The sequence below is a fragment of the Apteryx mantelli genome, chromosome 23 (assembly GCF_036417845.1).
Source record: "Apteryx mantelli isolate bAptMan1 chromosome 23, bAptMan1.hap1, whole genome shotgun sequence".
NCBI lineage: Eukaryota > Metazoa > Chordata > Aves > Apterygiformes > Apterygidae > Apteryx > Apteryx mantelli.
Window position 1 is genome coordinate 347963 of NC_090000.1, and position 13740 is coordinate 361702.

The following is a 13740-nucleotide window of genomic DNA, read 5'->3' on the forward strand; positions in this document are numbered from 1 at the left end:
AGGTTTATTTAGCTCAGGACAGAGCTGTGACAAAGCCGCAGTGCCAAACACGTTCCCCGGGCGGCCCCAGAGCAGACAGCAGCAGCCGGCTGTCCCCGCTGAGCCCTCGGCTCGGAGCAGCACGGTGTTTACGGGCAGCCCTGTGCCTGGGGACCAGCCTGAGCCCGACTCGTGGTGGTGGCGCGGGAACAGAGACCTCCTCCAGCCGGCTGCTGCCTCGGGAAGGACGTGCCCTCCTGCCCACCCCGGGAGCGAATGCCTGCCCGGCCTCGGCCCCCTCACTGGGCCCCGGGGCCATCGGGGTTGCGCAGCCGCCCTAGCATCTCGCAGAGCATCTGGTTGCAGAGCGCCGAGTAGGGGTTCATGAGCACCAGCTGCCGCCGGGCGAAGGCGCTGCCCAAGCGGGCTGCACGTGCAAAGTCCCGCCGGGCCTCCTCCTCCCGGGCCTGCAGCCGGTGGATCAGGCCGCGCTGCACGAAGCTCTGGCAGGCGGCGCGGCCCCGGCCCCGGCCCAGGCGGATGGCCTCGTCCAGGTCCTGCAGGGCGCCTGCCCGGAGGGAGGGCAGAGCTGCAGCAGGCTGGCACAGCAGCACTGCACGGAGACTCGCCCCGGCCCCGCCGTGCGAGCCCCAGCGCCCCGCGCGCCCTTACCTGCCACGTCCCCGCGGAGGCGGAGGGCCTGTGCCCGGTTGTTGTAGCCCGAGGCGCGCTCGGGCAGCAGGCGAATGGCCTCGCTGAAGCGCTCGAGGGCCGCGCTCACGTCGCCAGACTCGGCGGCAGAAACACCCTGCAGCTCCAGGTCCCGCACCTGCTCCAGCAGCTCCGGCGCGAAGGCCTCCTCTGCAGCCCCGGGGGGGGGTGCTGCTTTGGTCCCGCGCTCCGGGGATGTGCCCGGCCCCGGGACGAGGGCTTTCCTCGCCGCCCCACGGCGCTGCCGCGGGGAGCCTCCCGGCCAGGAGGCCACGGCTTGGGGCCAGTCCCGCTCCGGGCCCTGCCGGGGGCTTGGGGAGATCCTGGGCGGCTGCAGCCCAGAGCCAACCGGCACCCTCGTGTGCGGCCCCCTGGCCACCGCCGCGAGCAGGACGTGGGAACCGCGGGGCCCAGGACTCCCACGGCCGAGCAGGGGCTGCTCGCGCCTCCCCCGCCTTGCAGCACCCCTGCCACCGCACCGCTGATGACGGGCACCTACCAGCAGCAACCTGTGACCGGGGCCGACTCACCTTCCTCCTGGACCTCCTCTTCCTCATCCAGCCCAGGGATATCCCCAAAAGGCGTGCTGGGGCTAAAAATGGTCTGTAGGACGGCTCTGTCGTTCGCCGTGGCCATGGCGACTCCGGTACCCAGGTCCAGCGGGGCAGGTCCCTCTGGCGCGGGCTGCGGGACAGACAGACGCCTGCCGGCAGCACGGTGGGTTAATGTTCACACCGCCGGCCCCGCTTCCCCCTTCCCCATCCTATCCCGGCCCGGCCGCAGAGCCCCTCCGCCCCACCACCCCCGCCAATGGCTGGAGCAGAAGCCAAGCTGGAAGAGGCCAAACTTTCCAAGGTGACCTGTGCACGTCAGTGGCCGCGAGCCCAGCGCCTCTCCGCTAAAGCGCCGCCTCGCTCAGGGGGCAAACGGGAGGCAAAGCGGCTCTGCAACCGCCAACCGCTAGCGCTCGCCCCCACCGAAGCGCTGCACATAAGCCCCCGGGCTCCCGCCAAGGGCCAGAGCTCCCCTCGCCCCGTCCTTGCCTGCTCGTGGGGCTGCCGGGGTCACCCCTGGTTGCGGCTCCAGCACAACACCGTTCACATCGCTGCCCTTCGGACCCCGCCCGTGCTCCGGCCTGCTCCCAGTCCCCTCGTCTTCGGGGAAGACCAAACCGCCCTCCGGTGTGCACCTGGGCAGGAGCAGTCCCCTGGCAAGCCCTCAGCCGGCTGCGAAACACCCCCGGGGCCCCGCGCAGAGCTGCCCACCTGTCTCAGCATCCCTCAAAGCCTCGGTCACACTTCCACCGCTTCCTCCGGGCTCCTCCGGCGCCCTCGCGCAATACCGGGACGGGCGGCCGTGCTCTCCCGCCGAGCACCTCCGGGGGGAGGAACGCAGACACCGACCGCTCTGAGCGAGGAGATCCTCCCTCACATACGCTGATTGCCAGCTTGGGAGCGTAACACCAATACTGACATTGGGAAAACAACTTCTCACTTAAGAATAAATCAAAAGCAACCCTCTGCAGCAATAAACTTGACATGTTTATTAATTAAACTATCACTTAAATAAAAAAAAGTGCATAGAAAATAAACATGTTTAAAAACTCCTTTGTTTTTTGTTTTTTTGTTTTTACAACTATGTACACTTTTTATTTTTACATTCAGTCTTTTGCAGAGCTTTCAGCATTTTTTTAAACTATTAAAGTATTTCCTTCTTCCCTGTGACAGGGAGTTAACACTGATGTACTTTAGACACGTTTCCTCTTTTTTTTCTTTTTGTCTTTTTTTTTTTTTTTTTTTTTTTTAGAAAAAAACAGAAGCTTGGAAGAACACAAGAAAAAAAGAAAAGATTTGTTATACATGATAAGTTGTCAAGAAATGTATTTCTAGAACATAACCTTGCTTTTGCAGAGCTTTTTTTTTTTTTTTTTGAAACAATTATTCACCTATCTGTATTTACTAAAGACTGTTAAGTTCAATAAAAGAAACACCACAAGTATAGTTCTTGGTTGATAGACAAAGCTACAGTACCTTGTTAAAAAGATACCAGGAAAGCACAGAGCACATTTTTCCCTATATGCAGGTGGTACCCCAACATTCATAACCAAAAAGAGAGAGAAAAAAAAAGGAAAAAAACCAAGTTGTACAAGTACTGACTGGTAACATTAAAAGTCAGGAAAGTCCTCGAGCTGGGCACTTCCAGGCACTTCCTGCACTTCCTACACTTCCAGTGTTGTTTTTCAACTTCCGCCTCTCATGAACCAAGGGCCCTCGCTACCAAGGCCTGATACGCTCCCTGCTAGAAGCGCACAAACCCGCAGTGAAACCTGGAAAGACACAGCCGGATTTTTTCCTGCCTCTGTTAGCAACTGTAACACAATCCTTATCTATAGTGTTAAGAGAATTAAAAGCCATGGACCGATACTGAACTAGGCTTCATTACACGGTGCATTACTATATTAGTTCCTATATATATCGTATTTATAGTTATTAAAAAAAAACCCAAAAAACTTGCAGGTGTGTTGAGTGTGGACCAGTAGTATGGTTTTGAATGGCATGATTCTGCACAAAGACCATCTCACTGAAGAACCTGGTATTGCTTTGAAATGAAAGAAAAAAAACAAAAAACAAAAGATACCCAGCCCTTTGCAATGACCCGCTTTTCCTTTACAAAAAAAAATTGGTTTGTACAAATAAAAATAAACGCCCTAAGGTTCCATTTTTAGTATTCTCAGATAGCATGATCTGTGTCAGTCCTTATAAAACATACATTCATATACTGGGAAGCTGTGCTGTGCTCACCATCAGCCTGGGCAGGACAGGGTCAAGGGCACACAGGCCAGCATCACTGAAAACCTACATACTAGCTGCCACGGCTTCTCCTGCCTTCCTTCTGCTCGTCTGAAATGGCGAGTACCAACTTCTGCGCTGGACAGTAGCGGCCGAGAGGGCAGAAGGGGGCCGGGGAGCCCTGGCCCGGCCTCCGCGTCAGCACAGCTCAGCTCCTCTGGGTTACAGACAGTTTCACTGGCCACAGCGGCTTCCGGCGAGGCAGCCGCGACAGGTATAGCAGCAAAGCGAACAGCGAGCTGGATCTCCGGCAGATCCGCTGGCTCTACCAGGCCTCACGGGGAAGGCGGCTCCTGGTGCTCGGTTCTGCGGGGACCCCCACAACACACACCTTTCCTCAGCTTTCCTCCCCACCACCCCCAGCGACTCCTCCCTAGTTACGATGGCTTTGGGCAGTGTTTTTCGACCGGAGCTTCCTGCTGTTGAGGACTTGTTTTTCTCAGTCCTGTAGCCAGAAGCTACCCTGACACTCAGCCGAGCAGAACGGATCTGCCAGCTGGGGAAGGCGCCCCTCCTCGTCCAGATTCAGTGACCACAGCAGAGTGGGCGAGAGAAACACAGCTGAGTTGCACTACTTGGATATAATTCACGGGTTTCACCAGGGCTAGGGCGGTCCCCCAGCACTGCTGTCAAAAAGAAAAAAGAAAAAAGGACAAAGAGCAGCTGTGTCTGCGGATACAGGGCTGAGATTCCCCCAGACATGCTTTTTGGCCTTCTCAGGCTGTGTGCGTTCCCAAACTGTCAGTGCATCAAATCATTTCAGTAACAAATGCAGCTTCAATTTGACTTTTCTTTAAACAGTTATTACCAAATAATAATCACGCAGTGCAATAAAGAAAGGAAACCAGCAGTTCCTGACCCTTCGAGTGCTGTATTTCTTTCTCAGGCCAGAGGAAAAGGTCTTTGGGGCTGAGGAGCACAGATAAAGGAGTGCTAGACTGCAAACGCGAGGGAGCTAGTCAGTTCTGTCCGTTTTCCACAAACGCCTGATGCTGTTTCAGAGTAGCCTTTTCACGTACCAACTCCACAGATGGCTGCCTGCCCGCCTGCCCACAGGGACAGCTGACAAAAGCAGGGGTGCTTTGGGGTTTAACTTCTCACAGGAAAAACAGGTATGTTCTCAGGAGACACCATGGGAGAAGGAGTGTGCATGCGGGCGCGTGCCCCGGACCGTCCCCGAGCCAGCACAGCGGCGAGCCCCGGCCGGGCAGGCGCTCCGTTGCTTTGCTAGATCTCCACAGGACAGCGTTTCCGCACTGGGAGAGTTGTGGATTTCCCTAGAGAAGGAAATCAGAGTCTTCCTTCAGGGAAGCTACTCCGGACAGAGCAGTGGGGACTGACAGACAGACGGACTTTCCCTGCTGCTGGTCACAGTCTCGGGGCTGGGCTGACGCAGAAGAGCGGGCCACTCACGCCTATTGATTCCACCCAGGCAGCCGTGCCGCTGACGGGGGCGGCCACGCAGCGGACGGGGGCTAGCGGGTCCCCAGCTCTCTGACCCACAGCCCGCCTGCAGCTGGGACGACTTCAGCCTCGTCCAAGTCCCAGCTCAGGGAAGGCTGATCGGAGTGGACAAAGCAGGGTGGGAAGAGTCACGCTTCCCACAGAAACGGTAATTCTGAATTCCGGACAAAAAGATATGAAGGGTCAGTCTTCTCTCACCCCCCCCCCCTTTTTTTTTTTTTTTAAAGACACACAGGGTACTGGCACATGGCAAGGCAGAATCATGCCTCCTCCTGCCTGGGGGCACGAACATCTGTTCCAATAGAGTTCCCACGAGTCAAACTTCTCCTGAGCTGGGCAGTTCTCCCTCCTGTCCCCACCTTGACGAGTAAATAAAGTTTAAGGTCCAGCCAAACCTCCTAGAAACAGTTACTGAAGTCAAAAAGGCAGAACAAGATTAAAAAATAATAATAATTAAAAAAAAAAAGCGTATCCCTCTCTCTGGAGAAAGGATCAGACTGCGTCCAGCCAGATATTTCCTATAACCGTCCTATGAAAATAAAAAAATTATTAAAAACAGATTCTTTTAAATTAGGATAACACCACTGTTTAAAAAGCCTCATCATAAGTGCTTTTCCCTATGAAGTGCTTCTCATAGAAAAATATACAAAATATATTTACATTTATAAAACCTTAAATACTAAACTGTAAACAGAACAGAGTAAAATCCAATGTCTTAATTTGTTAGGCTTGGGGCTTTTCATTTCTTTTATTTTTGTGGAGGCGTGGAGCAGACCCAAAAGGGAGGAGGATTTACGCTACTTAAGCTGGGACAATAGCATTTTTTGATTTAGTTAAAGTAAGTTTGATTCTTCAGTTACAGGAATTTCACCTGTGCCAATTGATTTATTTCCTATGCAATTTTAAATGCTGCATGGAGAATGCCGAGGCTGGTTAGTGTTTGGCCTTGCATTTTCATGGAGAATTTACACTCCGTTTTGGTGCCTCTTCCTGTGCCTTTCAGGGAAGGCTATGTAGCTACACCCAGAAGATGGATCACGACAGGAGCGCGCCTACAGAAGTCACTCACTTGTCTCTCACATCCTATGACGCTGTTTATTAAGCCTGAGCAGAGCTTCTCCTGTGGAAGCCTCCGCAACTGTCCTTCCTAGTTCCTGTTCTTCAGTGGTAAGCGGCTAACAAGGGGGTCAGCTCCCGCTCCTGCTCCTCTCCCTAGAGGCTTCCACCCCTTGGACCGGCTCTGTGGCAGCAGAGCAAGGTCACTGTGGCTGGAAGAGCTTTCAGCTCCCCAGGTCAAAGGAGAAAGCCAGCTTCTGAAGACAATAATGTGGGAAAAGACTACCTCCTTCCTCTAATGGGCGGGCTGCTGCTGAAATAAAGCCTTTGCTCACAAAGATTTACAGCTCTAACTCGTTGGCACAAGCCCTTTCTCTGCTAAAGAATGCCAGGAATTCTCCTGCACTCGCGCAGGAATTTCAGAGTGAAATGCTACCCACATTCTTTTCAGTTTACTTACAGGCTGCTCTATTACCCTCTTCCCCATTCAATTTTCCTAGATTACAACAGAGATAAGCCAGACCCAGACAATGCACCAGGCCACCTACGCCACACAAAGAATACCAACCAACTCACAAATAGTGTTTTGGAGATGCACAAGGAACCACAGACACGCACAAAGTTCTTAAAGTAGCTGGTTGGTAGGACACAGTCTCTCTCCCTAGGAGAAAAGCTCAGTCAAATACCGTGCTATTGAAACTCATGACACAGCAATCAAATGAAAAGGAGAACTCCACATTCAGCACTTTGAGCCAAGAGACGATAGAGGGACAGGATCCACGATCCCTTCCCTGCACTGGGCCAGGGTCCATCCTCCCTCCCCTCTCCTACTCATTAGCCCCATTCTGAGAAACAATTACCGCTGGTGGGGGAGAAATGAGAACAGCAAAAACATAATTAAATTGAGGATCTTCTCCAATCGCCTGTGTCTTTCATAAGGGTAAGTGTGCGCATGCGAGACATGAAGATGTGGACTCTGACAGAGAAACACAGCCGCCAGTTAGGTCCCTGAGCCCAGCCAATCTTCATTCCTGCCTCTGTCCTTCCCTGCCCCTTGCAAATAGCAGGGTAGGGATTTGCTGTATGCTTTGGTTCGCCCCAGGCCCTTTAGGGCTCACTTGCAGCTCACGGAAGTTCTAGTTTAAAAACTTCCTGCACTTCTTGGCGCCACAGTTACAGGGCAGTTTGTTGCTGGCGTCTTCAATGGGGAACTTGTAGTCATATGTCAGCTCTTCCCCACGGTAGATTTTGCGCATGGCGAAGATGACAATGTGTTTCTGACCATCGATGTTGATGACCCGGGAGTAGCAGTTGGGCTCACAGGAGTGATTGATGAAGCGGGCTGCATTCCCATGCATGGTGGCATCCACCACTTCAGAGTCGTCAATGCGGAACATATAGCAACCGATTCCCTACATGCGGAGGACAAAAAGGCAATTAGAGCAGGGCAAGCGAAGCTGCCCCGACAGACACCTTAGCTCATTACTGCAACACAGCAACCAAAAAATCAAGTCTTAATAAGTATCTGCAACCTCTCTTCATTTGTCTTCACAAGTTCGTGCTTGAATCACTTCATCCCCATGCCCTTTGGATCTGCAGTGCTAAGACTAGGCTTGTATCCTTCCCAGCCCACAGGAGGAAAGAAGAAGCAAGCCTAGAGCTCCAGCAAGTGTGAGAAATCATGCATAGCCCCGAGAAGTTTGTAAACCCAAATCACAGTGTTCCAGATGCAACAACCATGGGGCCTAAGCTTGTACTACCTTCACAACCACCTTCTGGTTCTCTCAAACTCCCTTCTGCACAAGACAATTGCACCAGTCAGGTTTGGAAAGAATTTCAGTCGTCTTAGGTCCATCACTGCTTTGCACTGAAAGCAGTTTTAAGTCACTAAAACAACAGTTTTACTTAAAGCATTTGGGAATTAAAAATATTAAGCAGCTCCACTATTCTGTGGTTATTTTTGTCCTGGCTTTATTTGAACTTCTGCTTCTGTCAAGACTGATGAAAAAAGCTTCAAGAAATGCTTGTTATTTGTAGCAGGAAAGTTGCTAAGACAAGGGGGGTTTACTTCAGGGCTCCTTCAGAGCAGACTGATCAGCCTCTTTATTCTGTTCAGGAACTTCAGTTTACACTCACCTATGCTGTGAACCCACAAGCTCTGGTCTCACCTACATGACACGCATCCTCTCTTTGGCACAGAGCAGATCTTGAAGTGCTCAGGCTTCTCTATCCCTCATAACTCCAAAGATCAACTGTCTGTTTCATACTCTGAAGATGCAAAGTGCCACTCTATTCTAGGACTTGAAACTTCAGCATACATTTTTGCCAGCATTACCAAGATCAGGTAATCCCAAAGCCTCATCAACAATCGAGTTCTCTCCCTGCTGCATTTCCTTTTCCTTCCTTGGATGACCAAATGGAGGAAAGGGTTTATTATGCTTTTTAAGAGCTTCTATAAAAGCCCATAACTCACCTTACTGTCATAGTACTTCTCCCGTTTGTCAGTGAGGATGGAGCGAATGACATTGCCTGAATATTCAATCACCATCTCACCTGCATCAATGTTCCTTTTGCAGAACAGTCCCCGGCCATGGATGGGAGACCTAGAAAAGCAACAAGGTAAGAGAATATTTCAAACAATGCAAGTGAATCTCAGCAATTTAAGATTACAAATGACACAGAACACAGGTAATTTCACTACACAGACCAGTGCAACGTCATTACGCTTCTGTAACACAATGCTAACCTGAACAAGACTAGCTCTCTCCTGACCACCTCAGAGCAAATGCCTTAGCTACTACCAAGGTGAGCTGGCAGGATTAAGCGTTTTGTGGTGAGAATTACTTTCCAGAAACATAGCTTTAAAACAAAGAAAGAGGAGAGTTGAGAAGAAGGAAAGAGAAAGAGAAACTTCTTCCCTCGGTATTGCACAGCCTGACTTCACAGGAGGTTTTCAGTTTTCACCTCCCTCTGTCCTAGAGGCAGAGATACCAGAGTTAGAGTACTAGAACAGAACCATACCTGTAGACACCAACTGCCTCCTTGGAGGTCTTCTTCAAGTGTCGGAATCGCATGGGCATTGGCAGATCCATACTAGTTGCTCTCCTAGAACAAAGAAGTACTGGTGAGTGATCACCTTTTTTCGAGAGCCCATGACATATATTAGCTGGGATAATTTCCAAGATACAAACATTTAGGCACTGTGACACTGCAGCCCTATGTCTAAAGGGAACACAGTTAAAATTAATTTAGTGTAGTGGGGTTTTTTTGTTGTTTTTTTTTTCCAAACGTACAGCTGTTTCAATATCTTATCTCAGACAAACTCCTTACTGCTAACCAGCTCCCCTTCCTGTAAATTCAATACAAATCATTTCCTCCTTTTTCTCCCCAAACTCTGATCAGAATGTCTTACATTATGGGGTGGGGATGTTTGGGAAAATCAAAAGACAACTGGTCTGATTGGTCACTTTCAGCTGTCCTCCGTTCTCTTGCAAATGGGGGAGTCTACCCTATATTTTCTACTGCTTGGTATCTTTCAGGTTTTAAACACCATATCAAAGTATGCAGCAGATAAAACCAAGAGATCAGACTTATTTAACACCATGTATTTTTCCCCTTTTGAACCCTTAAATCCTGCTGCATACCGGGCTGATTTCAGTTGTACCTCCTCCTCTTCCTCATCATTTGGATTGTATTCTGGCGGCTGTCGGTGTTTAGAAGCCAAGAAATTAAACATATCGAATGCAGATTTCCTGTAGTTCAAAAAGATCAAAGTAAGTTTGTTTTATTGTCTGAAAATAATTTAAACGTTTGGTTGCCACAACAGTTTGACATGTTTATTGCTTTACACCTTTTCCAGTCTGTCCTCTCTCAAAGCCTTGTAAGCTTCAGGATAATACACAATAATTTCTGAGAACTGTGAATAAAACCACCAATCAGGAAAGCTTTGCTAAGCAAAGCAGACAACAAAAAAGGCACAGAACAACGTGCAGATTCTGAAGCTGCAATACTATTGATTTACATAAGAAAATTACGAACATTTATTTTTAACGGAAAGCTTGAGTTCTGTAGGAATTTGTTCTTTCTGCCCTGCCATGGCGTTAATCAAGCAAATGGACTGCTAACCCTAACAATGACAAAGCTCACACTTGCCTCAGGTGGACTTCAGCCCTAGCAGAGCCATGCGGATTCAGAGGAGGTTCATTGGCTTCCTCCGGCTTATGAAATCTGAACTTGTAGTTGTGGCAGTGCTTTGCTCCATAAAGTTGCTCAATCAGAAACACAACAGTATCATGGATAATCCCCAGCATCCTCAAACCATTCACACCTGGAACAAGAAATAGATCACAACAACAAAACAACATGTAACAATGCAGACTGGGAACAGGAGGATATGGCAGCCTGTTAAATACAACTGTTGTGCTAGCCTGCAACTTTCACAGCTTCCAGCTGTATTAGCTAATTAGTTCCACATTAGAATTGTGAATCATTTTGCCAGGAGGAATAACTCTCTACACATCAGTCAGCAGCTAAACTGAAACTCTAAGACACCAAACCCCGAGATGATCACAGAAAGGTCTGTTTGTTCTTAACACACATTTAACAGTGTAACAGAAATGGCTTTCGCATTGGATATTACCTGCAAAAGATAGCTGTTTCAGGCGGGCATTGGAACGGGCCTCTTGAACTTTATCAGTCAGTGATTTCCAGGCATCTGTAGTTACACAAACAGAAGACAAAACAATATAAAAGAGTATCCAAGCCTTGGGCACTGAGGATTCCCAAAATAGGTGCCTCTTGTTAAGTTGCTTATTTTTCCATGTCTTATCAGGCTTCTAGTGAAGCAACCTACCATCAGTAGATTTTTATGTACATGTGTAGTATGCTACTTTCCAACACAGTAAGCTAATCAGACAATATGAAGTCTGCATCCCTTTCAAGGCCCATAAATTAAAGTAAGACCTTTGGATCACACACACACATATATATGTGTGTATATGCATATAAATATGTGTGTGTGCATGCATTCACACATGTATACGTGTGTATATATATGTATGTATACATAAATACATACATACACACACACAAACATGTATATAAAATATAATCCAAGCATTGTTAGGAACTAGGATTGTTCTAGAGCTGTATGTCAAGAGAATAATAATAATAAAAAAAAATCTGTTCTGAAGATGTATAAAAACAAGTAACAGATCCCCAAAAGTTATAGTTTGACTTATGATAAGGAAAGCTAAAACCAAGGCAACCAAAAATGCACAGTTCTCACCTTCAATACTTTCTGCACAAATCTGAAAGCCATCATCGCTTGAGATCTCAAAAACCAAACCTTTCTTTGGTTTCTTCTCACCAAGACACTCCTTCCTCTTTTGTTCTTGCTGAAGCCAAAACATAAGTGGGGAGCTGAAAGTGCTCTCTTCTTCCTCAAGAGCTTTTGAGCCTAGAAAAGGCAGAAGCCAGCATGAAGATAGATATTGGGTAGAACAAAATTTTTCCATTGGTTGTTCCACAACCAAATAAATGAATTACTGACTTGCCTTTTCACTGGTACATGACTATTTCTAAGAACCTACCAAGCTCAAATTATAATTTCACTAATGTTTGAAAATTCTACCCTGGTTTAGAAGAACTACCTCAACATATTGCCTCTTCATGGTGTAACAACACAGATCTGTGGCATCTGTAAAGCAGTGCTTATGGAATAGCAATCAGTATTCACGAAAAGATTCTCATACACATTCATCAACATTCACATCCTCATGGAAAGACAAAACTTGTTCACATTAAAGCTCCACAACAACAGATCATGTAAGTAACAGATTAGTTTCTAAACTGCCATTATATACTAGGAGAACTAACTCTCCACAAGAGTCATGATCCACAAATATCAATTTGCAATAATGAAGAAGAGCAGGATAACTACCATTTACAAGTGAGAACTATCTATGCTACCCTAATTGTATATAAATGGCACTGGATTGTGAAGAAATTATAGACAGTGACACACACTTTCAAATTTAATTTGAAATGTCTAAGTGGTGCCCTGGAGCTCTCGCATCCAGTATTAGCAGTAAAATGTGCTTTTTAAAAACTAAGATTTCAAGCACAGATTTTACTCAAAGGAAAAAAAACTCGACAGCGTTGTAATAAGAGCATAAAAATCTCAAGTGCTGAAATTTCCACAAATTAAAAATAGACACAACTGTGTGTGCAATTTCCATTAATAAAGAGCAAAACATTCCTCCCTTCAAAGCAAGAGCTCTGAGATATTTTCTGAGAGCATAAAAGAGACAAAAAAAACCCCAAAAAACCCAGAGCTACAAGGTATTCTTCATTTCCCAGTCTGAGAGTCCCAAGACTCAGTGCTTTTTGAAGATGTGACATACCTGCATTTTCTTGCTCCTTTGCCAAGTTTTGTGCTGATTGAGACTCTGGGAGGACAGCCATTTGCCTTTGGAGGGAAGAAAAATGAAGACAAATATTTAACAACTTACCTCATTCCTATGTTTCTATGGCTGAGCCAGATTTAAGTAAGCATACATTTTTTTTTAAATGATAAGAATGCCAAACAGATTTTTAAAGTTTCAAATTTAACTTCTAATATAGCATTACACTTTTCTTCTCCTAAGAGCTGTCTACAGTGTCATTTCAGAGGGGGGAAAATAACTGCACTGCACAGCAGCAGAGTGAACAACTCTGCACAGAACAGAATTTGAAAAGACCAAGCTAAGCCATAGCTTTCCCTATCCACACCATCACAGTAAACCCGAATGTTACCTGTAAATATATTAATTATGATTGGTCTTATTCACTATTCCTTTTTCAGCTTTGTATAACACATGCTGTAATCAGGCTGCAGAATTAGCTTGGGCGGCCTTGGAAAGCCATGGGAAGACAGTGAACAGTTATTCAAGGCAAAGCTAATGTCAGTGTATTTATTCTGTGAATGAAGGGCTCTTATAGCTATTAATCTCCTAGCATCACCAGCCCTAGATAGCCACCTGCAAAATCTGAGACCTAGACACAGATATAAAAATTTGTTTCCAGATTAAGTATTCTAACATCTGTTCAACTGCAAGCAAAAAGAATTCTACTCACTGGGATTTATTTTTGAGGCATCTATCAGGCAGCAGTTTAATTTAGTACAGCCTGTGACCTGCTCTTTGCACAGTCCTATTCAGTAATAAGACGTATGCTAACATATGAAGAGCCAAAACCATATGAATATTCTGTTTTGTTCTCAGCAAGCAAAAGCTTCCCCATATCTATATTGTACTTAATTTAAAAAGGCTCAATATTGCAACTAAGCATGACTGCTCATTCCAGACTGAAAGCTCCCAAGATATTTTAATTAGCAAAGTAAGACTTCTCCCACTCCACACACATTTCTTTAAGATAATGAGCTCAAGCCAGCAAAACCTTATGGAAAGGTTGTTTAATGCTTACCCTGCAGACTGCCCACACTGTTTCTGTGATGGCTGATCTACGCTTGCTGCATCCTGCATATCTGTCTTTGTAGCAGGAGTCCTGGAACAGAAAGATTTAGGAGCATTCAAGATTCGTGCCAAGCAGTATGTGCCATAAATGAGAACGGTAAGCAATAGGTCCACTGGGAGTTGCCACAAGTGATTCAGCAGTTCAGCAAGCTACAGAAATAATAACA

General features: G+C 47.3%; 2 protein-coding genes across 2 annotated transcripts in view; both read right to left on the reverse strand.

Moving 5' to 3' along the window:
- Positions 1-3: 3 nt before the first annotated feature.
- Positions 4-2031, reverse strand: TTC36 (tetratricopeptide repeat domain 36). Its single transcript, XM_067310203.1, has 4 exons — positions 1956-2031; positions 1221-1393; positions 652-840; positions 4-547 (listed from the first exon to the last, which is right to left on the reverse strand). Exons 2-4 carry the CDS (start codon positions 1324-1326, stop codon positions 279-281), a joined length of 564 nt encoding a protein of 187 aa, XP_067166304.1. The 5' UTR covers positions 1327-1393; positions 1956-2031; the 3' UTR covers positions 4-278.
- A 179-nt stretch (positions 2032-2210) lies between these two features.
- The window catches only part of KMT2A (lysine methyltransferase 2A), a 56297-nt gene continuing 44767 nt past the window's right edge, over positions 2211-13740 (reverse strand). Inside the window, exons 28-36 of the mRNA XM_067310261.1 lie at positions 13524-13604; positions 12464-12528; positions 11347-11517; positions 10699-10773; positions 10212-10386; positions 9704-9811; positions 9081-9164; positions 8533-8662; positions 2211-7471 (exon numbers count right to left, since the gene is read on the reverse strand). Of these exons, the coding sequence (XP_067166362.1) occupies positions 7196-7471; positions 8533-8662; positions 9081-9164; positions 9704-9811; positions 10212-10386; positions 10699-10773; positions 11347-11517; positions 12464-12528; positions 13524-13604 (1165 nt within the window). The 3' untranslated portion in view covers positions 2211-7195. The remainder of the gene's footprint in view (positions 7472-8532; positions 8663-9080; positions 9165-9703; positions 9812-10211; positions 10387-10698; positions 10774-11346; positions 11518-12463; positions 12529-13523; positions 13605-13740) is intronic.

Bases quoted from the DNA above. Each gene is read 5' to 3' on its own strand.
- TTC36 (XM_067310203.1), bottom strand. From the start codon at position 1,326: ATGGCCACGGCGAACGACAGAGCCGTCCTACAGACCATTTTTAGCCCC. The intron at 841-1,220 runs GTGAGTCGGCCC...CCGGGGCTGCAG, and splicing joins AGAGGAGGTCCAGGAGGAAG to AGGAGGCCTTCGCGCCGGAG. The intron at 548-651 runs GTAAGGGCGCGC...CCCTCCGGGCAG, and splicing joins CCTCCGCGGGGACGTGGCAG to GCGCCCTGCAGGACCTGGAC.